This window comes from Acinonyx jubatus, chromosome E3 (genome assembly GCF_027475565.1).
Source record: "Acinonyx jubatus isolate Ajub_Pintada_27869175 chromosome E3, VMU_Ajub_asm_v1.0, whole genome shotgun sequence".
Classification (NCBI taxonomy): domain Eukaryota; kingdom Metazoa; phylum Chordata; class Mammalia; order Carnivora; family Felidae; genus Acinonyx; species Acinonyx jubatus.
This window is the reverse complement of record NC_069398.1, coordinates 13,740,553-13,763,251: the sequence shown is the minus strand read 5'-3', so window position 1 is coordinate 13,763,251 and position 22,699 is coordinate 13,740,553. Positions and strand designations below refer to the sequence as shown.

General features: G+C 40.4%; 1 protein-coding gene across 4 annotated transcripts in view; it reads left to right on the top strand.

Annotated features, from left to right (window-relative positions):
- USP31 (ubiquitin specific peptidase 31) overlaps positions 1-22,699 on the top strand; it is a 69,210-nt gene that overhangs the window by 11,520 nt on the left and 34,991 nt on the right. For 2 of the 4 annotated variants that reach the window (XM_027043038.2, XM_027043039.2), the window contains exons 2-7: positions 15,138-15,275; positions 16,507-16,595; positions 16,686-16,778; positions 17,342-17,477; positions 18,622-18,729; positions 19,731-19,875. In XM_027043038.2, the coding sequence (XP_026898839.1) occupies positions 15,138-15,275; positions 16,507-16,595; positions 16,686-16,778; positions 17,342-17,477; positions 18,622-18,729; positions 19,731-19,875 (709 nt within the window). Of the gene's footprint in view, positions 1-10,195; positions 11,884-15,137; positions 15,276-16,506; positions 16,596-16,685; positions 16,779-17,341; positions 17,478-18,621; positions 18,730-19,730; positions 19,876-22,699 lie in introns of those variants that run through there. The other 2 variants (XM_053213742.1, XM_015067090.3) reach the window with 2 other exon arrangements.

Here is a 22,699-nt window from a genome sequence, read left to right as displayed (position 1 = left end):
TTAATTTTTTTTTTTAACGTTTATTTATTTTTGAGACAGAGAGAGACAGAGCATGAATGGGGGAGGGTCAGAGAGAGAGGGAGACACAGAATCTGAAACAGGCTCCAGGCTCTGAGCCATCAGCACAGACCCTGACGCGGGGCTTGAACTCACGAACTGCGAGATCATGACCTGAGCCGAAGTCAGACGCTTAACCGACTAAGCCACCCAGGCGCCCCTAATTTTGGTTTTCAAAATAATTTCTTGATTTCCAAATGTGGTTAGTGAGTTTTTTGTTAAAACCATGTGAACTCATGGATTTAACTGTATATCTGATGTACTTCAGTTACAGTTGTTAGCCTAATTGACGCCCAAATTGTGCCATTTGTGTCCAGTAGAAGTGGCTCCTGAATCCTTCTGACATGATATTAGTAGTCTGTGATGTCAAACTAGAATCCAGGGAAGATATTCTGGCTCATCTTAACACATTTCCTGCCCCAGATCTGGGATCAGTGATTTCTTTAAGGATCCCTGGTTGCCTTTTTTGGCAAATGGTAGAGAGCCACAGTCTGGGCCCTAGGAGTGCATGTGGTTTCTTTGTCTTCTAAGTAGAGAGAGCTAGAAAATATGTAACTTCTTTTAAAGACATAAAAAAATCATGAATTCTTATTGATAATTCCCTTTAAGGGTTTCAGGGTTTTTCTTTAACTCCTTGATCTTGCATCTGTTTCTCCTTTCTCCCAAGCTGAAAACCCTGTTCCCAGCACAGTGTAATTTCTCATTGGCATTATCCTACAGTCCTCATAAGTCTCAGGATAATAATCCCAATACTACCACCAGTGGTATGTGTGCTTGAAAAATATTTAAGATTTATTTTTGGTATTTTTTTGTTTTGTCTGTAGGACATGGTCTACTGGGTCTGTATAATCAAATTATTAATATTTTTAAGTTTATTTATTTATTTTGAGAGAGACAAAGCATTAATGGGGAGGAGCAGAGAGAGGGAGAGGGAGAGAGAATCCCAAGCAGGCTCTGCATGTCAGCCTGGAGCCTCGAACCCACGAACCATGAGATGGTGACCTGAGCTGAGATCATGACCTGAGGTGAAATCAAGAGTTGGATGCTTAACAGACTGAGCCACCCAGGCGCCCCTCAAATTCCTATATTTTAAGGTCACTTGGAATAGTTCTCAGTGTGGCTTTGTCACCAACTAGGTACTTAAAGTCATTTATTTCTTTTTGATTTTGAAGGATTACTTTTGAAAATTTAATTTTGTTGCATAATTATGTAAAAAATAAAATACATGGCCTGAAGTCAAATGTACAACATAAGATCTATTCAGAGAAGTCTGGTTTCTGTCTTTGATCTCTGTACCCTATTTTCTTTCTCCCTAAATTTTATGAATTATTCTTTTATTGTTTTAATATAAGCAAATTAATTTTCTTGCTTTGTGTGTATGTATATGTGTGTGTTGTGTGTATATTCATATTTTCTCTTATTTGGATAAATGGTAGCACATTATATAGAATTTTTTTCCTATAGCCTTTCCTATAGGTAACATGAGTGCTTACCACATGCCCTGCACAGTTGATTATTTTATTTATTCCTTATAATAGTGTAAAGTAGGTACATAAATTATTATTTCTGTCTTACAGATGAAGAAACAGAGGCATCTCTACAGACTTTTAATTTTGTGGGTCTCTAAATTTCGCATAGTAACTGGTCCTGTCTTTTGTATGCATCTTTATGAGTGAGTGAACGGGCAGGGAATTAACTTCTGTATCTGCTTTATTTTGAGCAATGAGGGAGGCAGGGAAAGGCTTGTGTTTAAACTGTGATAGAGGAGATTCAGCCTTTTCTTTGAGGTCCAGAGCTCTCTATAGCTGGAGAAGAATAACAGAACTGCTACTGACAAGAGGTGCTCCTAGTAATTCTAAAGATACATGAATTTGGAACATTCTTTAATCTTACCCGAAATAAGGGTCCCTTTGTAAGAGTGTAGTGACAACTTGGTAAATCTCCCTCGTTTTAGAGTCTAAAGAGAAGACAAACTCCTTTAAAAGCAGTAGCTCCTGGGAAATACCTACTAGTCAATATCAGGATTTTAATAGTGGCAGGAAGGAAAGAAGAGAGTAGTTACGTTTCCCTACAGGCGGGGTGAGAGAAAGGAGCATTGGCAGCTTTTTATCATCTATCCAGCGGGAGGAAGGGTTGGTTAGGTTGGAGACCTGTTGATTATTACCCTTTGAGGCTCTGTTGTGATGCCAGGCAGCTGGTTAGGCTGTTGTAACTGCCCGAACCCACTTCCTGGTGATACCCAATTCTGGTTCAGGCTTCAGGCTGTCAGTATCAGAGGATAGTGCCAGGAGGAGGGTGAGGGCAGCTAAGGGGCAGGTCTGCCCCTTCCCTTTTGAAAATCTGAACGAATGAGTTTTGAATACAGTGAGAATCCTGGAGCAACTGAGATCTTGGGCTGGTCACTGAGCCTCAGTTTCCTTACTTAACTTTTCATTGCTGTATGATACCAGCTTCACAGATCAAGGTGTTTGATAGACATTGGTTCCTTTACACCTGAGTGATGGGAACATTTTAGCAGGAAAAACCAACCAGCTGGCTCACACATTCACTAGCCCAGCCTGTAAGAGCAAGCCTGGGACATAGGCTTTTGGTTGTCATGAATAATGCTGCTGTGAACATTCATGCACAAATTTTTGTGTGGACATATGTTTTCATTTCTCTTGGGTATATGCCTAGGAGTGGGATTGCTGGGTCATATTATGACTCCACGTTTAACTTTTTGAGCGGTTGTCCAACTATTTTCCACAGTGGCTGTGCCATTTTACATTCATACCAGCACTGCATGAGTATTTAAGTTTCTCCACATCTTCAGCAACACTTGTTACTGTCTGTCTTTTATTAAAGCCATCCTAGGGGCTCCTGGCTGGCTCACTCAGTAGAACCTCCGACTCTTGATCTCAGGGTTGTAAGTTCAAGCCCCACATTGGGCATAGAGCCTGTTAAAAAAAACAAAATGAAATAATGCAATCCTAGTGAATGTGAAGTGGTATTTCACTGTGTGGTTTTTTGTTTTGTTTTTAGTGACATCTTTCTTTTTTCTTTTCTTTTCTTTTCCTCTCCTCTCCTCTCCTCTCCTCTCCTCTCCTCTCCTCTCCTCTCCTCTCCTCTCCTCTGTTTTCTTTCTCTTCTCTTCTCTTCTCTTCTCTTCTCTTCTCTTCTCTTCTCTTCTCTTCTCTTCTCTTTTCTTCTCTTTTCTAACTCTACCCCTGACATGGGGCTGAAACTCACAACAACCCTGCACATTAAGAGTCACGTAGTCCACCAACTAAGCCAGTCAGGCACCCCTCATTGTGTTTTTGGTTTGCGTTAAGTATGTGTGTGGTTTCTTCTGCTTAAGTTCATTAGGAGATAAAATCTATTTTGGTAAGAGTGTTACCCAAGTTATTGTAGAAAACTTAGAAAATATGTAAAAGGTTGAAGGTGGAAAATTGAGGAGCACCTAGGTGGCTCAGTTGGTTAAGCATCTGACTCTTAGTCTCTTTCGGTTCAGGTCATGATCTCACAGTTCATGGGTTCGAGACCTGCATTGGACTCTGTGCTAACGGCTTGAAGCCTGCTTGGGATTCTGTCTCCCTCTCTCTCTGCCCCTCCCCTGCTCGCGCTCTCTTTCTCTCTCCCTCTCTCTTTCTCTGTCTCTCAAAAATAATAAATAAATAAACATTAAAAAAAGAAAATTGAAAATGTATATAAGTTATTTGGTATATTACTCTCTTGCCTTTTTCCCCCTCTGGATGTGTTTTAACATAATTGATATCAAACTGTATATACACTTTTACATCATGTGATTTTCATTTCATATTGTATTATGATTAATTTTGTCACAAAACTCCAGATCATTGTATGAAGGTATATGATGACCTATTTTTGGATGTTTCTGATTGTGATGAATAATTTTTACATAAATCTTTTACTTTTTTTTTTACAAGCAGAAAATGGTGATTATTCATAACATATTAATTCTTAGAATCAATAAGAAAACTACAGTTACTTTTGATTATTTCTTTAGCATATACTCTGAAATTCCTGGGTCAATGCTTATTTATTTTGAAGATCCTTAAGTTACATTGTTACCTTATTTTATAAGGTTGTGCCATTAGCAGTGTGTAAGAATGTCTGTTGTACCCCACTGTTGCAAAATAAAAATCTTTAAGTTGATAAATAGAAAATAGCATTTTATTGTTTTAATTTTTATGTCTTAAATTACTAGTGAGGTAGGACAGCTTCATCTGTTCTTTAGAGTGGAAGTGTACCCATATGATAGCAACATTTTGATAACTTAGGAAGTTACCCTGTTTTGATTTCGCAGACTTCCCTTTGTTTTGAGATGACCAAGGCCTGAACCAACTAGAATTAGTCAGGCCAGACCAGGCTGAGGCTGGGAAGGTTCTAAATTGTACTTTGTTAGGAAAAACCTAGAGGCAGAATGAGTCCCTATGCTGGTTTTTATGCAATCTGATTTTCATGGTGAGAGTTGAAAGAACTGGCAGAGGCCAGGATTGATTTGGAGACCATACCTGTCTGCCGCTCAGGAGTCAACCTGGCTTGACTTTCAGGCCTACACAGTGTTGGGTGTGGAGAAGTGACATGGCAGACCTGTGACGTGAAAACATCGTCAGCCAGCTAAGATATAATTGGGTTGATGGCATTCGGGTTTATGGCAATATGAACACAATTTGTAGTGAAACTTGCTGGATCTGTTTTGAATGATACCTCTTGGTTACTACTAGTTGATGTTTCAGTTATCAAAATGCAGTAACAATAATGCTTCAAAACAAGATTATTTGCAGAATATTTTGGATAACTTTATAAAACTGACTGTTTAGTCAAAAACATTTTAGGGGGCGCCTGGGTGGCACAGTTGGTTAAGCGTCCGACTTTTGATTTCGGCTCAGATCATGGTCTCACAGTTCTTGGTTTCAAGCCCCGCATTGGGCTCTGCTGGCAGCACGGAGCCTGCTTGGGATTCTCTCTCTTTCTCCCTCTCTGTGACCCCCCCCCCCCCCACTCACGCTGTCTCTGTCTCTCTGAAAATAAACTTAAAAAACAAAAATTAAAAACTTGAGATCTGTTTATCACCAGATACTAATATATTCAGAATCAAGAGGATGCATGCTTTGTCTCTTTGTGTATAATTACATACGTACATACACACGCAGATTATGTAAGAAATATATGCATGTTTAGCCTCGGCATAATTCAAGGCTTGACCTTATGTGTTCCCTACTTCTTGTCTCTCTCACCCTGTTCCAAGGGCACTTCACTTCCACCCCAAAGAGCAGTGCCACTCAACCAAGAATTTTGGCCCCTGGGCTGGTGAGCAGTGCCACGTGCTGAGTTTATAAGCCAAGCCTATGTTCCTCCTCTGCTTCTGTCCACTTGATCAGGAAGCTGATCCTGGGCTGTCTTTTTCTCTTCCTAGGGCTAAGCTTTCACCTCCTACCTGGCAAGCCAGGGTGGCTTAAAAAGGCCCTTGGTGGGTGTCTGTAGACGTAAACTCTTTTCCTGTCTCTTTCCGCCAATTTTCTTTGATGCTAGCCGCTGTCACTTTTTTCCTCCAGTGATAAGATCCAAAGATTGGTATGGGTTTGAGTTTAGGATTATGCTAGGCAGAAAACTGCTTTGAGGCTCCTTAGGTCTGTCTATTAGAGAAAAAAGAAATTCTCAGCATAGTACAGTCTGATTCACTGGGATTTGGGGCCAAAGCCGTAACTACAAATAAGGTACATATCTGTGTTTTGCCAGCCCCATCTTCTGTGCAGAAGATTTGGGTTCCCTGGCCAAAATACCGGGGTGTGCTCTCATAAGATCCCCTTAAGTTCCACCTGGTCGTTGTTACCAGCAAAACCATTTTAGAAAACATCAGAAATATGGAAACATATAAGGAAGAAAGGGATAGATCACCTAAAATTTGCCATTCTGAGGCAATGACTGTTAATGTTTTGGTGTATATTTTGAAGGATAAAAGACAAAAAGGTCTTTAAAAATGTATCTTAAAAGTTTGAAATCATGTTCATATGTAGTTTTGCATCTTCTTTTCACTTAATTGTATTATATATTAATTTCTCAATGATTTTAAAACTTTATAAAATTCCATTGTAGAAAAAAATAATTTCTTAGGTATTTTTTTAAGTTTTTTTAACGTTTATTCATTTTTGAGAAACAAAGAGCGTGAGTGGGGGAGGGGCAGAGAGAGAGGGAGACCCAGAATCTGAAGCAGGCTCTGGGCTCTGAGCTGTCAGCACAGAGCCTGATATGGGGCTGGAACCCATGAACCATGAGATCATGACCTGAGCTGAAGTCAGACACTCAACCAACTGAGCCATCCAGGCACTCCTGTAGTTTCTTAGATATTTAGATGAATTTTCTAGTTTTTCTGTTTTGACTTAAAAAAAATTAAGATATAATTAGTTTTATTAAATAATTCATGAATCAAGCAGCATCCCATCTAGCAAGTAGAGGGGTTCCAAGATATCTGTTTCGACTTTTAACTGTTGAAGATTATTACACTCCCATATGATGATGGCCTTTTGGGTAAATTGGGACTAGATGTATGCTTTTTTTTTTTTTTTTTACTGTATTGTTAGCCAAAATTTCCCCCTTCCTCTAAAAAACAAAAACAAAAAACCCACAAACTTTTTAAAAGGCTTTATTTTATTGTGGCTGGCAAGAATCTTAGAAATATGTTGGATAATGACAGACCAAAAAGAAGATACTCCTGAGTTACTTAAATTACTTGATTAGATACATAAACACATTTTGGCAACCTGAGCTGACTTTAGCCTTGGAGTTGGCTAGGCTTGGCCACTTGGGGTGTGCTGGAAAGGATGGACTGGATCGGAATTTATCGCCACCAGCAGAACAGCTTGAGCATTTTAAGGTGAAAGCACTCCCCTTTACACTTTTTGATGAGAGACAGATGTAGTTCTCCAGAGCCAGATTGTTGTCTCTCTATTGTTTGCTTTCTCTAGCATCCTGGGACACTCAGGCAGGACACAGTTCTTCACATGCTGCAACTTGATCTTCTGACATAGTCCAAATTCCTCCTTACCCCTCAAATAATAACATTTCAATTAGATAAGCTCCATTTTTCTTTCTGGGTCATATTTCAGTCATAGGAAAAATGCAAATTACAACAAAACAAACACCGATTAACAAGGATTTATTTAAAAGCAAATAAACTCCCAGAAGCCTCAGGCTTGGTACAGCTGTAGTTCAGTTTCTAACATATGTTTTATGTCTGCATTGAGAAATGACATACCGAATGACCAAGCCCTGTATGATCCTGAGTCATATAAGGAAAAAAATCATTTATTGAAGGATTATGGACAAAAATGCCTTAAGGCTGTTTTAATTAGAGGAGGTTGAAGAACGGTGTAACTTTGGACAAGTTATTTCACTTTTTCTGAGCCCAAGTTTTTTTGTCTATAAATAATGGTAATAATACTTAACAAAATAGGGAATTTTGGGGGATTAATTTTATAAGAAATAACACCTATAAATAATTAGTCTAACACCTGATACTTTATAGGCACTCAATTATTAACTGCCATTACTATTACTGTTTGTTTCATGTATTGTATTTGCTAGATATTGGGGAAATAATATTGAATAAGACCTTCTTGATCACTGTCTAGTGGTGGAGGCAGATGGATTATATGTTCTGGTGATACAAATATAGCATAGTGTAATAAGTGATATAATATAGTTATGACAAGAGCCTCCTGTAAATTTTAGTGCCTTTGGAAGTGAAACTTCAAGGCTTTTCCACTGTGACCATGTTCTTTCTGTCTTCGCTTCACATAGAAATAGAATTTTTAAAAAAAAATCACACTTCAAAAAAATTAGCAATGATCAGGTCCCACTGTAGATAATTAAATCAGTGTCTCTGGGCTGCTCCCAGTTCGTTGTTTTGTTGTTGTTGTTTTTTTAATTTCTCTTGATGATTCTAATGTGCAGCCAGGGGTCAAGAGCCAGTGCTTTTCTTTCTCTTTGACATTTTCCAGGCTTCTATAGGATAAGTTCTTTCTTTTTTCTTGACTTTTGCAGCTTAAATAATAGAAGCTGTGTAGAGTTTAAGAGTTTATAAAATGCTTTTATAAAACTTTTTTATGAAATGCTTTTATAGAGTTTGTAAAATAAATCTCATTAAAGCTTCACAGTAATTCTTTTAGAAAAGTATTCTCACCCCCATTTTACAGAAAAGTTAGCTGAGGCTCAGAGAAACCACACATGAAGTAAAAGGTGGTGGAAAGAGGACTTGAACCCAGGTATTCAGAATCTAGTCTTTCTGTTTCTGTTGCATTTCTAGTGGAAACTTCCAGCCGCTGTTTATACACTTGGGGGGCTTCTCTTGCTGCTGTATTTTCTACCTTAGTATAGCGTCAGGATCTGTTGTGACACGTTTGCTCATTGTTCATCTGAATGAACCACTTGGGGTTCCATTTGTTTTTCTCCCTATCATCCCATCTCTAATACTCTTGACCCTACTTCCACCTTACTTGTAATTTTTTGAAATGCAGTAACCATTTCTTAACATTCTTATTATAGCGTTTTTTTTTTTTTTTAAAGAGAAGATATATACCCTTTTCTAGTCTCTATTTCAGCAATGAGTCTCTGCCACCAAGTCTTTATGGTACATGTGAGTCTGTTTAATATCCAAATCTAATCTTTTTTTTTTTTAATTTTTTTTTTCAAAGTTTATTTATTTTTGGGACAGAGAGAGACAGAGCATGAACGGGCGAGGGGCAGAGAGAGAGGGAGACACAGAATCGGAAACAGGCTCCAGGCTCTGAGCCATCAGCCCAGAGCCCGACGCGGGGCTTGAACTCACGGACCGCGAGATCGTGACCTGGCTGAAGTCGGACACTTAACCGACTGCGCCACCCAGGCACCCCCAAATCTAATCTTTTAACAGTGCAGATATCTCTTGCTGTCCAAATCTGTTTAGTTCCTGAGTCTGAATCATGAGAACTTGTATACAAGGAACAGCTATACTTAAGTCACCCTTGTTAGGCCCTTCTGTCTGGAACGATGAAGGAGCTCTGTACCCGAAATAACTCCCTTTCCCCTGTGGTCAAACATGGACACACAAACAGGCTGTGTGTGGCATTCTCTACTATTCTCATTGAGTTGTCTTTCCATCTTGGATGGAAGCTCCTTTCCTGTTGTTTCTTTTCTTTTTTGTCTCTCTCCTCTCCCACCCAGCTCCCCGCTCCATCCTACCAAGGAAGGAGAGTAAGGGAATGCATTTGAGGAATGGGAGTGGAGGGCATTCGAGTCATAGGGAAAGTATGTGTGAAAGTCTGGAGGCTTTACAGTCTCTTTCAGGGGTCTGTTGTTGCCACAGCTGGCTAATACTGGCTAATACTGAGGGCCTCTCGGCCTCCTAACTTGGTTATGTGAAAAGACTTCCCCACCAGAGGTGAAGATAAGGAGCAAAGAATGGATTCAGGACACAGGGAACTGAGCATGGCTGCATTCTGTACCCTGGTATGGAACTCTGTTGTATGGGCACTCTCTATCACTGTTTTTCATGGGTCGTGTCTGGTTTTGCAGTATTCATCCATTTGCACCAATTTCATCCCTTATGTTTTGGTTAATTATTCTTCATCAACTTAGTAGTTGTCCATAAAGTCAGATTCAAAAGATGGAACTTTTCTCAAGACAAGTATTATTCTGTTCTTTCCAGCACAGTCCAGAAACCAAATTTCACTTTTAGATGCCATCTCTGAACTCATCTGTTCACATCTCATCTTTCTCTTAACATGTAAGTACTGTTGTCCTCCCAAGTTCTTCTGCTTCTTACCCAGAATCACTGGAAATAAATTCTCCTTTTCTTCTGGCATAGAATCATGGAACGTGGGTGATAATTTGGTTTGGTGAGTTTTGGCAAGCTACCTTTTCCCCGAAAGGGTAAACCCAGCTCCTGATCAAATCAATACCGCCATGTCCCTTCCCCATGCTTTGTTGTCTTCTTCCTGGGATCAGATAAAGTGTGTCTTGAACCAGTTTCTGTCTTTTCCCTGGAGCCCAGGACTCTGCTGCTTCTGTACTAGGGCTCGAAAGAAAGAAAGAAAGAAAGAAAGAAAGAAAGAAAGAAAGAAAGAAAGAAAGAACCTCATGTCTGATTTTACTGTTCCAGGTAGAGAGATTTAATTCTTTTTCTTTCCTGGGCCATGCTTCCAGCTCCTTTTTTTTTTTTTTTTTTTTCTTTGTAAGGGGAAAAAAAGCTCTCTTAAGGTTTTATTAAAACCTTAAGGTTTTATTTGAAGGGTAAAGAGAAATTTTATGAAACTTGAAAGCTCTACAAATTTGTTTAACCTTTATTGTTTAGCAACTGGAAGTTAAGGATCATCCTAACTGAAAGGAAAATTGGAGTGATGGTCAAATTTATTCATAGTAGGATGTATAGGATTTAAACCAATAGGTTAGTTAATGTTTTTCCAAATAAATGCCATACCCCCATTCTATAAAGTAGACATAAATATGTAAGGTTGATTTTAAGAAGGCTCATATTTGGGGCACCTGGCTGACTCAGTCCATGGAGCATGCAACTCTTGATTTCAGGAGGCCCACGTTGGGTGTAGAGATTACTTAAAAATAAAAATTAAAAAAAAAAAGCTCATATTTATTTTTCATAGAAGTGACAAATTTAAATTCTCAGATTGTAGCAATGTTCCTATTTATAGATGACCTATTCCAGCGATAATGAACTTTTTTTAAAACTGCAAAAACACAAAAGGATTGATTTTAGGACATAAATAAAAATAAACTAAGGTTTAATTATGCAAAAAATCATAAAAGGCAAACCAAAGCAATGTCAGATGAGACCCAAAGCAAAAATCAAATCGCTTGTTGGGACTCTGGGAGAAGAGCTTAGGTGAAGATTTGGGACACCAGGGGTGTCATCGATGGCCAACTCCGCTGCTTCGCTTTATAAATCAGGAATCAGTGGTTCTGTGACAAGCAGTGGTTTGTGGCGGAGCCAGAGATCCAGCCCAGGTTTCTTGATTCCCACTATTTTTCCTTTTCTTAAAAAAAAAAATTTTAATGTTTATTTATTTTTGAGAGAGAGACAGAGCACAAGCGGGTGAGGGGCAGAGAAAGAGGGAGACACAGAATCCAAAGCAGGTTCTGGCTCTGATTGTCAGCACAGATCCAGATGCGGGGCTCAAACTCACAAACTTTGAGATTGTGACCTGAGCCAAAGTCGGATGCTTAACCTACTGAGTATAGGATTGCCCCCAGGTGCCCCTCCACTATTTTTCCTTCTTGGCTCCCAGTTTTTTTTTTTTTTTCTGTAACACACACTAAAGGATGGTTATTAGATTATTCTGTTTTGTTTTGTCTTGGTAGGAAGTAAAATAAATAGTCCCTTGGGTCTCTGCAGTGGGAATAAGTCACCATTGTGAAGGAGGCAAAGGGGCAGAAAAAGGATCCTTTGGGTTAGTGTGTGTGTTCAGCGAGGTTCCCTGTAAAACAGTCTGTGATGTAGGGATTTAGGATGAGGTTGACCCAGAGTAGTTTTTGCCCTAGTTACAGTGGTTGTGGAAGTCCTGTTGCCTGTGGAGTCGTGCCCAACAAAAATCTTGTTGAGCAGCCTCCGTACGGCACCTTATACACCGCGATTGACAGTTAAGCGCCAGATGAGCTGAAGTGATAGCGGCAGGAATCATAAATCAGTCTTAACTGTACATCATCCCCGCTCCGAAATGTGATGGACACTGTGCATGAGGTGTCTGCTGTGAACAAGTGAAGAGCCTGATTTCAGTTCATTTGTTTCTTAGGAGCGTGCATATGCTGAGAAATCCCTCACCCCCACTGGAGGTAAATACGGGAGAGGGTTCCCGGGCCAGACACTTGCTATGCTTCAGGCAGTTTGTGTGCCCAGCAACATGCCGTGACATTTGTCATTAACCTTGCCACACCTGAGACTTCCTCTTGGCAGTTGTCCTTTGCTTCTTCCAAAAAGGAACAACACTGAACAAACAGAAACAAAGGTTCCCTGCTTTCCTGTCTATAACTTCTGAATCCGTAACCATCCTTACCTCCTCCCCGTCTGTGTCTCCCACCTCCTGTTAAAGGCGCTTCTCTACTTCTTTTCTGAATCCCACCTTCGCCTCTCACTGGAGAATCCTCTTTCTGCTGTGTCTCCCTTCTGTTAGCTCCTTCTCTCAGTGCGTAAGTCCCTCTGCCCTGTAAGCCCCCCAACGAGCAGAGCATCTTTCCTCTTCCCTTTTATAACTGAGCTTCTTGCATATGAAGGGTGGTCTTCTTGCAGTCATTCAGTTTCCTTACCTTTTCTTCCCTCCCACCCTCTCTGGTCGGTATTCTGCATCACTGAAATTGCAGTCAGCCTCTTAACTTGCCCTTCCCAGGGACCACGTCAGTGCCCTGCTTGGCTTGCCTGCGGTAGTTTACATCACCGCCTCCATCTCTGGTTCTCCTGGCCACTCTTATCTTCCTTGGCTTCTGTATTGTGACTTGTCCCTTCTGTGCTAGCATTCTTCAAGATCCTAGTTGCCTCCTTTTCTGCTTTTTTTTCCTCCATGTTCATACGGAAGGTGAGTGCCTCTCTGATTTAACTTGGCAGCTCAGTTCTCTTTCCTGAGCACCAGACTTCACCTCACTGGCGATCATTTAGGTACCTCAGATTCACCATATATGAAGCTCTGCTGTCCCCCATCTCTTCCTCTGTTCCTGATCTCATTGTCTACCTAGACTAGAAACTAAAAACCTTGGTGTTGTCCATCATTTCTTCTTTGTATCCCTTAATAATAGTATCACCAGTCACTTGTTTCTCTTCCATCCTGAGTTGGCCACACCATCAACAGTGCTGCTGGTGCTAATGTCTTTTGTTTGTTAGCTTGTTTGTTTTTGGCCTGTTTTTCTTTACTGTGGAATCCTCTTTTCTATAGCTCACATTCCCCCACTGTACACACCAGTGGCTCCAGCTTTGGTTCTCCTAAATGAGTGCATAAGGCCATAAGCCAGACTATTTCAAGATGAGGTAAGGTGTCAGGTATAAAATGCTATGGGAAGATTGAGGAAGGTGAAGACCAAGAAAGGAAATACTGAATTTGACGATTCAGGTGGCATCTGACCATGGGAGAAGCGTTGTAGTATAGTAACGACTCCCACACCCATTTCTCCTTTTGTGTACCTTTTTCCGAGATAGCATTCAAATGGCATCTTTCTAGTCACTGAAACCTTGTTTATTGTCAGGGTTCTTCCTCTCCTTTGCTGCCTTTGGCCAGTTAGTAAATTTTGCCAGTTGACACCTCAGTATTCCCTCTCATTCATGTCCCTTTGATTTTTTCCTCCTTTAGTTTGAATCTTTGTAAATCATCGTTTTGTTACCATTCACATCTAATTGATCATCAGGGTGTGATGGTTCTTTCTCATTATCAAGTTGTAAGTCTGTCCCTTGTTTTCTTTTCTTTTTTAAAATAGTTTATTTTTAAGTAATCTCCACACCCAGTGTGGGACTCAAACCCACAACCCCGAGATCAAGGGTTGCACTCTCCACCAACTGAGCCAACCAGGCACTGCCCCCCACCCCGCCCATAATCATCTTAATTGGAAAATGCAGTAGACAGTTTCAGTTCTTTGTCCTACTCTATCACTCTTAACGCTGTTGATCACTCTCTTTTCTCTTGACTCTTGTGACTTCATAACCCTTTTCTCTTGACTCTTGTGACTATTCTCCTGATTTTCTTGCCATATCTTTGGTGGCCTTCTCTTGGTCTCCTTTGAGGGCCCCCAAATATAGTGTCCTCTGGATTATTCTGTCTTCTGGCTTGATCTCTCATGACTATGTCTGGGCAGTCTCAGCTGTACTCATGATTTCAACTACCACCCATCTGTTGACTTCCAAATTTTTGTCCTTAGCACACACTCTTCCACCAGGCCCCAGATCTGTAGTTTTCAGTTGTTTACCAGGTACTTCTACTTGGAGGTTCCACAGAACTTTAAATGCAGTCCTCTTCCCCAGACTTCTTTTTCATTTTATCCTAATGAAGGGTACCATCGGTTGCCCATATTCAGAGAAGACACCCTGGTGACATTAATGCCTCCTTTCTCACTCTCCCCATTCATTAGGTCACAAATCCTATGGAGTCTACTGCCTAAATTCCTGAATCTCTCAAGTCTGCCTTCACATTTCTGTTCTCACTGCCTTAGCTTGGACCCTCATTATTTCTTGCCTCATCAAGGGTATGTGATGCCCTCCCTTTGTGCCCTCCCTTTGTGCGGTTGTGTCCCCTTCTTCCACCATACTTCCAAATCCCATACTCAGAGCTGAAAGTTGAGTGCTTATTACCTCACACACAAAATATCGTGCATGCATTTTCACTAACCATCACACTAAACCATTATTCTCCCTTTTACTTTGGAGTAGAGTAGATCCAGGCTTCACAAATACAAGTGGTGGGGCGGAAGTTTGAACCCAGGTTCTTTGCTCCAGAGCCATGATCTTAATTAACCAGTTCACCGAGAACCTTTCACCAGCCCCCATGCCCCCACCCCCGCCTCTTTCCATATTCTAGTGGAAGCAAGTCACTACTCAAGGTAGGAGGTTAAGGTCCAACTCCTGGAGGGGGAAGTACTGACATTAATTATTTGGAATTCTATAAAGAAGATTTATCTAGTCCCCTTACTTATTTATTCACTCAGTCATTTATATTTTGTAGATGTGTTTATTTTATCCTTTGGTTTATGATTCAATGCTCTGTTACTTATTTAACCAGTTCTTGTTTTTAAATATTCAAGTTATTATCATTTTTTTGCTATGATAAAGCCTGACGAATAAATATTTTCTTAGAAGTCTTGGCATGCTGTTTTCATGGTTTCCTTTAGATCTGTTTCTCAAAGTAGGATTGTTGGGTAGGTGCATTTAAGTTTTCTGTACATGTTTCTGGGGGTGGGGTTTTTACATTAAGCATCTGTTTTTATATTGCTGTCTTTCTAGGAAGTACTCTGTAACACCCTTGAGATCTTGCATCCTTCTTTGGGATTATAAATAGTTCATCTTTAAAGCCATGAATTCACGACTATTCATGCTGATTTATTTACCTGTGTAGAGTATTGTGTCAAAGAACGCGCTGCAATATCGGGGAAATTCCCAGCATGATGCCCAGGAGTTTCTGCTGTGGCTTTTGGACCGAGTTCATGAGGACCTCAATCATGCTGTGAAGCAGAGTGGCCAGCCTCCTCTGAAGGTGAGGGTGCGCACCCTGCTGGGGCAGCCAGGGAGCAGTGAGCAGGGTAACCTCCACTGAGGAGTTGTTGCAGTTTGCATTTAGTTAATGTAGTGAAATAGACTAAGCTCCCGGTGAGTATAAAATTCAGGGATACTTAGAGGATTTTCCCCACGTTTATTGCTGTGCTGGCAGCATAAGATACGAGAGATGCCGTCTCTAAGGAACTTAGAGTCTAATGAGAGGGGACATAATTGCATGTATGACTAGCTTTAGACTACAGCCAAGTGATTCCAGTTCACTAAGCTGTTTTTAAAGCAGAAATTTCCTTTCTTTTCCAATGACACACATACCCTTATAGATCACTGAGATGAATACATAGGTGAAAAGGAAATGGATGGATGTCTTTGCTGTTTCGGTTGGGTTTGGGTGTAGAAACTGAACCTCTAGAATAACATTCTTATTAAGACACAGTGATACATTCTCAATTTTTATGATGCAGCCTTAATATGATGGAAAACTGATTTATATACTAGAAATAATTAAGACCAAAGAGTTGCTTTTCTCTTGCCACCTTTAAAGTTTTTGTTAATTCTGCTCTGTGCCTCAAAATTTCAGTCTGTGGTTCTGGTAAGGCGTCAAGATATTCTGATTCAGGGTTCTTCTGTGCCTGCACACTCTGTACTAACATATGACCATGTGCTTGTGGCTCGCTCTCCCACCAGATTGAGACATACTCAAGGTCACGCACTGTGTCTTATTTATCTTTGTGTCCTAATGGCCTTGCAGGGCTCTCTGCACGTGGCAGCAGGTGTTCAGTGACTCTTTGTCAGGTGGATGGACGTGAAAAGGCTAACTAAGTATATGCAGTAGAGGGACTGGGCACCAAAGCGAGTGGTGCGGTCGGCAGGGGCTGTAGCTTGAGGGCACAGTGGTTGGGGTTATTTCCTGCAAGAGGCTGCAGGGAGACCTTGAGAGTTGGAGATTGAAGCACCCTGCAAAAGGACTGCCCAGCTGCTGGGTGGGGCGGAGAGACTGGCACAGGCACGGTGTGTGGGAGAGCCCGTGGGGAGAGGAGTCCTTGTGACCCCCGTCCTGGCAGCTGCATTCCAGTGCCTTTAGCACATGCTTTTCACTGGCACCTCTGCACAGCTTGTAAAGGAAGTGAAGGCCATTTGTGACTGTTTCAGGTTCACCTTCAATCAAGAGTTGGTACTTCTAATCTGTGAAATTGTACTTTCCCTTTTTTTAGCCACCGTCAGAGACTGATATGATGCCCGAGGGACCATCTTTTCCTGTCTGTAGCACTTTTGTACAAGAACTTTTTCAAGCCCAGTACAGGTATGAGCATATCAAATTGTCTCTTATATGGTCTGCTCAACATAGCTGTAGATGCTCTTACTGTGTGTGTCTTTCATTTTTGTTTTGAAGATCTTCTTTGACATGTCCTCATTGTCAGAAGCAGAGCAACACTTTTGACCCTTTCCTCTGCATTTCTTTGCCAATTCCTCTACCCCACACAAGGTAAGAAGAACAGATTTAATAAAATTAAGACTGTTCATTCCTGTCCAGCTCCTATTAGGTGTTCTTACTTATTTAGAAAAAAAACGGGATTAGTGATAAATTGAATACAGGCATTGTTAAAACCCTACAGAAATTTATAAATCTCTGTCTGAGTTTACAGGGTGAACAGGTACATGGGGCCAACAAGTCGTTTCAGTCCCTGTGGTTGTAGTCTGTTCAGTTGCTCATCTGTTGATAGTGTGGGGGAGGAGGAGAGTTGTTGAGTGCCTTCTAGATTTTCTAGAGACTTTCTATTGCACTTTTAATTAGTTGCTTTATTTGAACAGTTTTTCATAATTTCTGGGAATTATGCTGTTGTGAAGAACATACAAAGCACAGGATCAAGTGTTGATATATTTTGTTCAACTGCCTTTTCCAAAGATGTGTTGATTATTGTTTTCTGGTCCTACTGAAGTCCAAATGAGATTTTTTCCCTTTCAGTTCTGTGTTTGTTTCTTCATTTTGCTTCTATATTTAAGTTGAAATAAGTGACTAATAAGAAGATCTGGCTTTGATCTGTACAGGCCTCTCTATGTTACCGTAGTGTATCAGGGGAAGTGTTCTCATTGCATGAGGATTGGTGTTGCCGTGCCTCTGTCTGGGACTGTCGCCAGGCTTCGGGAAGCAGTGTCTATGGAAACAAAGATCCCTACTGATCAGGTAATAAGTGTGCTAAGGCCGATTACACATGAGTCATAAAAGTGTTGCTTTCTGTTCTCCTGGAATTTTTTAACAATCCTCTGCCAAGCATGGTTAGATAGAAATGTAAAACCAGTTGTGTGTGTGTGTTGAGGGGGAAAAAAAAATTAAGACCCAAAGGAGGAAAATGTACATCAAAACTTTTTGTGCTTCATTTAATCGTACATATATTTTTAGAAGGAAAGTTGTGACCTTACACCAGGACCTTATTTTAGCTTTGTTTATAATTATACAGTCTCTCTTAAACCGTTCTTAGGGAAGCTTATGCAGGCAATAGGAAGAGCATTGCTGTGGTTGTTGAAGGTCAGAGAGGCTTAGAAAACTTGACTGGTGGTTCTTGAAAACCCCTTTCCATTGTGGTGGCAAGAGTGGATATCTTCTTGCTGGTATAATACATATAGATGTTCAGTATGGCTCACTTTCTGCTTAAAGCTGGGCCAGTGTCTCGTCCTTTGTTTAGATGAGAGAAAGGAACATTGTGCTCCCTCTGCCTTCTTTTTTTGGGTAAATTTTTGATAAGTAGTTATATTTAAATTGACCCCAGATACTTTGGCCTGTTTGTGACTTGACATTTTTGCATACAGTTTTTACTCAATTCACTATTATGACTTTATTTGGAAAAACATTTCCTATTTTAGATTTACTAAGAAAGATGATTCTGTGGTAGAATAACTTCTCCCTAGATAGCTTCTGGAAGCTGCTGTGTAATCACTTGATTACTAAAGGTATTTTGTACTTTGGCCTCATGTGGCTTCATTTGGGAAGTTACCACAGTAAAACAAATACAGCCAGCAGTGGGGCCCTAATGTAGTAAGTATCTCATATTTTCATAGGCCAAGTACTGGCATGTTGATAAAATGTTCATATTCTTCCTTACTGTGAAGTCCTTGTTGATTCTTTTTTTTCCCCTTCAGAATGAGGGGAAAGACACAATGAGGGAGGGAGGCTTAGATGTGTTTCCAGGGTAAATCTGGTTGTATCTGTAAAGCCTCCAGTGGCGTCTGGCTCTTTTTGCATGTGGTTTAAATGGGTGATGTAATTACAAGTTTGTTTTTGACCTTAGCTTGCTGGAGAAAGTAAATTATACTTGTATGTTCACCTGCAGAAAAACAATGTGGTCATTAAAATCATTAGAAGAAAAATGTGCCAGGGATATTTTTCTTGGACTGTTTGTGGAATATGCCACCAGCCTGTTTCACCTCACAGACTTGTGGTATGTTTGCATTAGTAGAGGGGATTTTAGGGGTCCATTTTCCACCCCCTCATTTGAAGGAGGCCCAGAGAAACCATGTGACTTGTTCAAGGTCATAAGGCTGGTTGGTGGCAGGCTGGGACTGGAACCTCTTCAGGCCCCATCCAGTGCTTTTTCGCTAGACGGTGCTACTGAGCATGTAATGAGCGTCTAAATGTTTGCATTGTTTTTTTCCCCCCATCTTTTGCTTTTTTGTTTCATTGTGAAATATTCAACCATTTCAGAAGCATAACTTAGAAGTATCTTGTCCTAATAAGTACCTTAGAACTAAGACTTACTAACTTTAATACTGTGTTGTATATTCACTCTTATTTTTTTCTATATATATTACATTTATTATTTTATAAAAATGGAATTGCTTACACACATTACTCTTTATGTTGTTTCTTATTTACTCAGATCATTCTTTGTAATAGCTTTATAATTACAGTAGGACTATAATACATTTAACTAGCTCCTGTTGTTGGACATTTGAGTTGATTTCTTTTTTTTTTTCTAATACACAATCCATGGTTATATGGCATTTCTTAACTTGAAATGAAAAAAGTTAACGAGGTAGGAGAAAGTCTCAGAATCAGATGTGGACTCGGTTTTTGCTACGAGACTTAATGGTCGGGTACTCTGGCAAGTTTCCCACCTGTCTTCAGTGTCTTCCCCTTGTGAAACAGGAGGATTAGTTTTTATAATTTCCTGGGTTTCTTCACGGAAACTTAGAGGAACTCTGGATTCAGTGCCATAGCGTTCTGAAATCAGAGTTTATTGTTTGTTACACATTTACAGAAGATACTGTGCTTCTTAGATTTCCTTACTGAAGGCAGATAGTGTGGGCTCTGTGACATGTCTCAGAGCCCTCTCACATCACCACAAATCCTGACAGGCTGCAGAAGTTCATGGTAGAATTGGGAGATCAATTCGTATTGACTTTCCAGTTGTCCAACTGTTTACATTTTTCCCGTTTTTAGATTGTGTTAACGGAAATGTACTATGATGGGTTCCATCGTTCCTTTTGTGACACAGACGACCTGGAAACAGTCCATGAAAGCGACTGCATTTTTGCCTTTGAGACTCCAGAAATATTTAGGCCTGAAGGAATTCTCAGTCAAAGAGGTAAATGAGCATCTGTTTCCACAGGGGTTTGCAGGTTTCACAACTGTATACCCTTTTGAGATGTCTGTTATGTGATGGCATAATTTTTTTTAACTGTGGTAAAAATACACATAATGCTTGTTTTTAGGATGGCATAAATTTTATGGTAACATGTTTCTCTGGAAGAAGGCAGTTCTCACTATTTCTTTTCTAACCTTTCCTCTCCACAATTGGAGGCTCAGAACTGACTAAATCCTCCCTGAAGTGATTCTTAAGTATCTTATGACAGCATTTGGGAAGGTGTATTATGCCATAGCTGCCATCTTTTTTTTGTTGTTTTTTTGGCATTTTGTTCCCGGCTCTGATGCTTTCTAAATTCTAACTCTTTGCTGTAAAATGTTTTCTTGATACCTTGCTCTTAAGAAATTTGCATCCATAGGCAGCAAGAGAGTACAGCTTTGACAGTGCCTCCTTTTCCTGTGGTTTCGTCTGTGATTTGGAACTCAGAGTGTCTCTCTATAGTGCTTCCAGGATTTGGGGGCTATTTTGAAAGTTGCTAGGCAACTCGAACTTTGTTCCTGGTCTTTTTCATGGTTCTGGGGCTTCTGTCCTTTTTCTCAACTCCAGTGGTTATTAAAGCATGAGAGGCACCTGGGAACTGGTGAGAACTATAGATTCCTAGACCCCACCCCGGACCTACTGAATGAGCAGCTCTGGGGGTGGGGCCCAGCAAACTTGTTTTTCACAGGCAATTCTGATGCACACCACGGTTTGAGAACCCGTCGCTCCATCCAGTCTCATCAGTATCTCTTCTACTGCCATGATTTTTAGAACTGAACCCCCCTGCTTGCCCTCTCTTTCCTTCTGGTTCCATTCCCTGACTTCTGCCTGTCCACTGGAATCTCTGCTTAGAAGTCCTGTTGGTGTCTTCACACTCAGCATTTCTTAGACCCGATCCTCCTGCGTTTCTTCTGTGGGATCATGGCGCCACCACTTTCACCCAAGGTGGATCCAAGCACTTCTTCAAATTTTGACCTCTCTCTCAAAATTCACATAGAACTAAGTAAACACTATGCAGTTTTCCTCCTCATTCTCTTGCCACTGATACAGCTCAGACCAGTGTCAACCGGGCTTTTTCTAGTAACTTCTCTAGTAATACCTTTATCCCTAGGCTTTCTTCTGTTCAATTATTTCTCCATGGTGCCACCAGACTGATTCCGACTTACATTTCTGATCATGTTACATGCTTTTTATTGATTTGCTAGGATTTCCCCTTTGTCTAAGATTACATCTGAACACCTTGGAAGGATGCCTGGCCCCTCATGATGAGTCCTTGCCTCTCTTTCCAGCCTCTCTACTATATTCTGTCTCCTTCCCCATGTACCCTACCCAGGTCACTCTCTTTCTCAAACATGCCGTGTACTTTTATACTTTCCCACTGTTTGCTCTGTTGAGAATTCATTTCTCCAGCTCCTTTCTCAGCTCCTATTTTGTCTCCCCTACACACACCTCCCTGCAACCTACCCATCCTACCCAGTCCTGAGTGACCACTATTCTACTCTCTGTCTCTGTAGATTTCCCTAGTCTAGACTTTCATGTGAATAGAATCATAATTTGTGGCCTTTTGTGACTTGTTTCTTTTACTTAGCATGTTTCAAGGTTCATCCATGTTGTAGCATTTATCAGTCCTTCCGTCCATTTCATGGCTAAATATTATATGTATATAAAACATTAAAAAAATTTTTAATTCCATTATATGTATGTAGAACATTAAAAAAAAAAATTTTTTTATGTTTATCTTTGAGTAAGAGAGACAGCATGAGCAGGGGAGGGGCAGAGAGAGAGAGAGAGAGAGACAGACAGACAGACACAGAATCTGAAACAGGCTCCAGGCTCTAAGCTGTCAGTACAGAGCCTGACACGGGGCTCAAACTCACAGACCAAGAGATCATGACCTGAGCCGAAGTCAGATGCTCAACCGACTGAGCCACCCAGGTACCCACCCACTTCAAAAAATTTTTTTTTGTATATAGAATATTTTGTTTTCCATCTGTTGATGGACATTTGGGTTGTTTCCACATTATGAAATAGTGCTGCTGTGACTGTTCACATACAAGTATTTGTTTGAATACCTGGTTATAGTTCTTTTGGGGGACGCACACACATACATCCCCCTAAGAGTGGAAACACTGGGTCGTGGTAATTCTATGCTTAACTTTCCGGGGAATTGTTGGACTGTTTTCTGCAACAGCTGAACCAATATATGAGGGTTACAATTTCTCCACATTCTTGGCAACATTTATTATTTTCCATCTTTTTGATTATAGCCATCCTAGTGGGTGTGAAGTGGTGTGTCGTGATACATAAAGTCGATCATCTTTTCACGTGCTTGTTGGCCATTTGTTTATCGTCTTTAGAGAAATGTCTATTCAAGTTCTTGCCCCATTTTTAAATTGTGCTGTTGTTGGTGTTGTTGTTGTATTGTAAGAGATACATGCTAGATTCTAGACCCTTGTCAGATATGTGACTTGCAAATATTTTCTCCCATTCTATAAATTGTCTTTTCACTCTCTTGATAGTGTCTTTTGATGAACAGAAGTTCTTAGTTTTGATGAGATCTAATTTTTTTCTTCTTTTATTGCTTATGCTTTGGGTGTCATCTCTAAGATTTCATCCTTAAATCCAGGACCATGAAGTTTACTCCTGTGTTTACTTCTAGGAGTTTTTATAGTTTTAGCTTTTACATTTAGGTCTTTGCTCCGTTTGAATTAATTTTGTGTATGGTTTGAGGTGGGAGTCCAGCTGCAATCTTTTGTAGGAAAACAGCACCAACATTTGTTGGAGA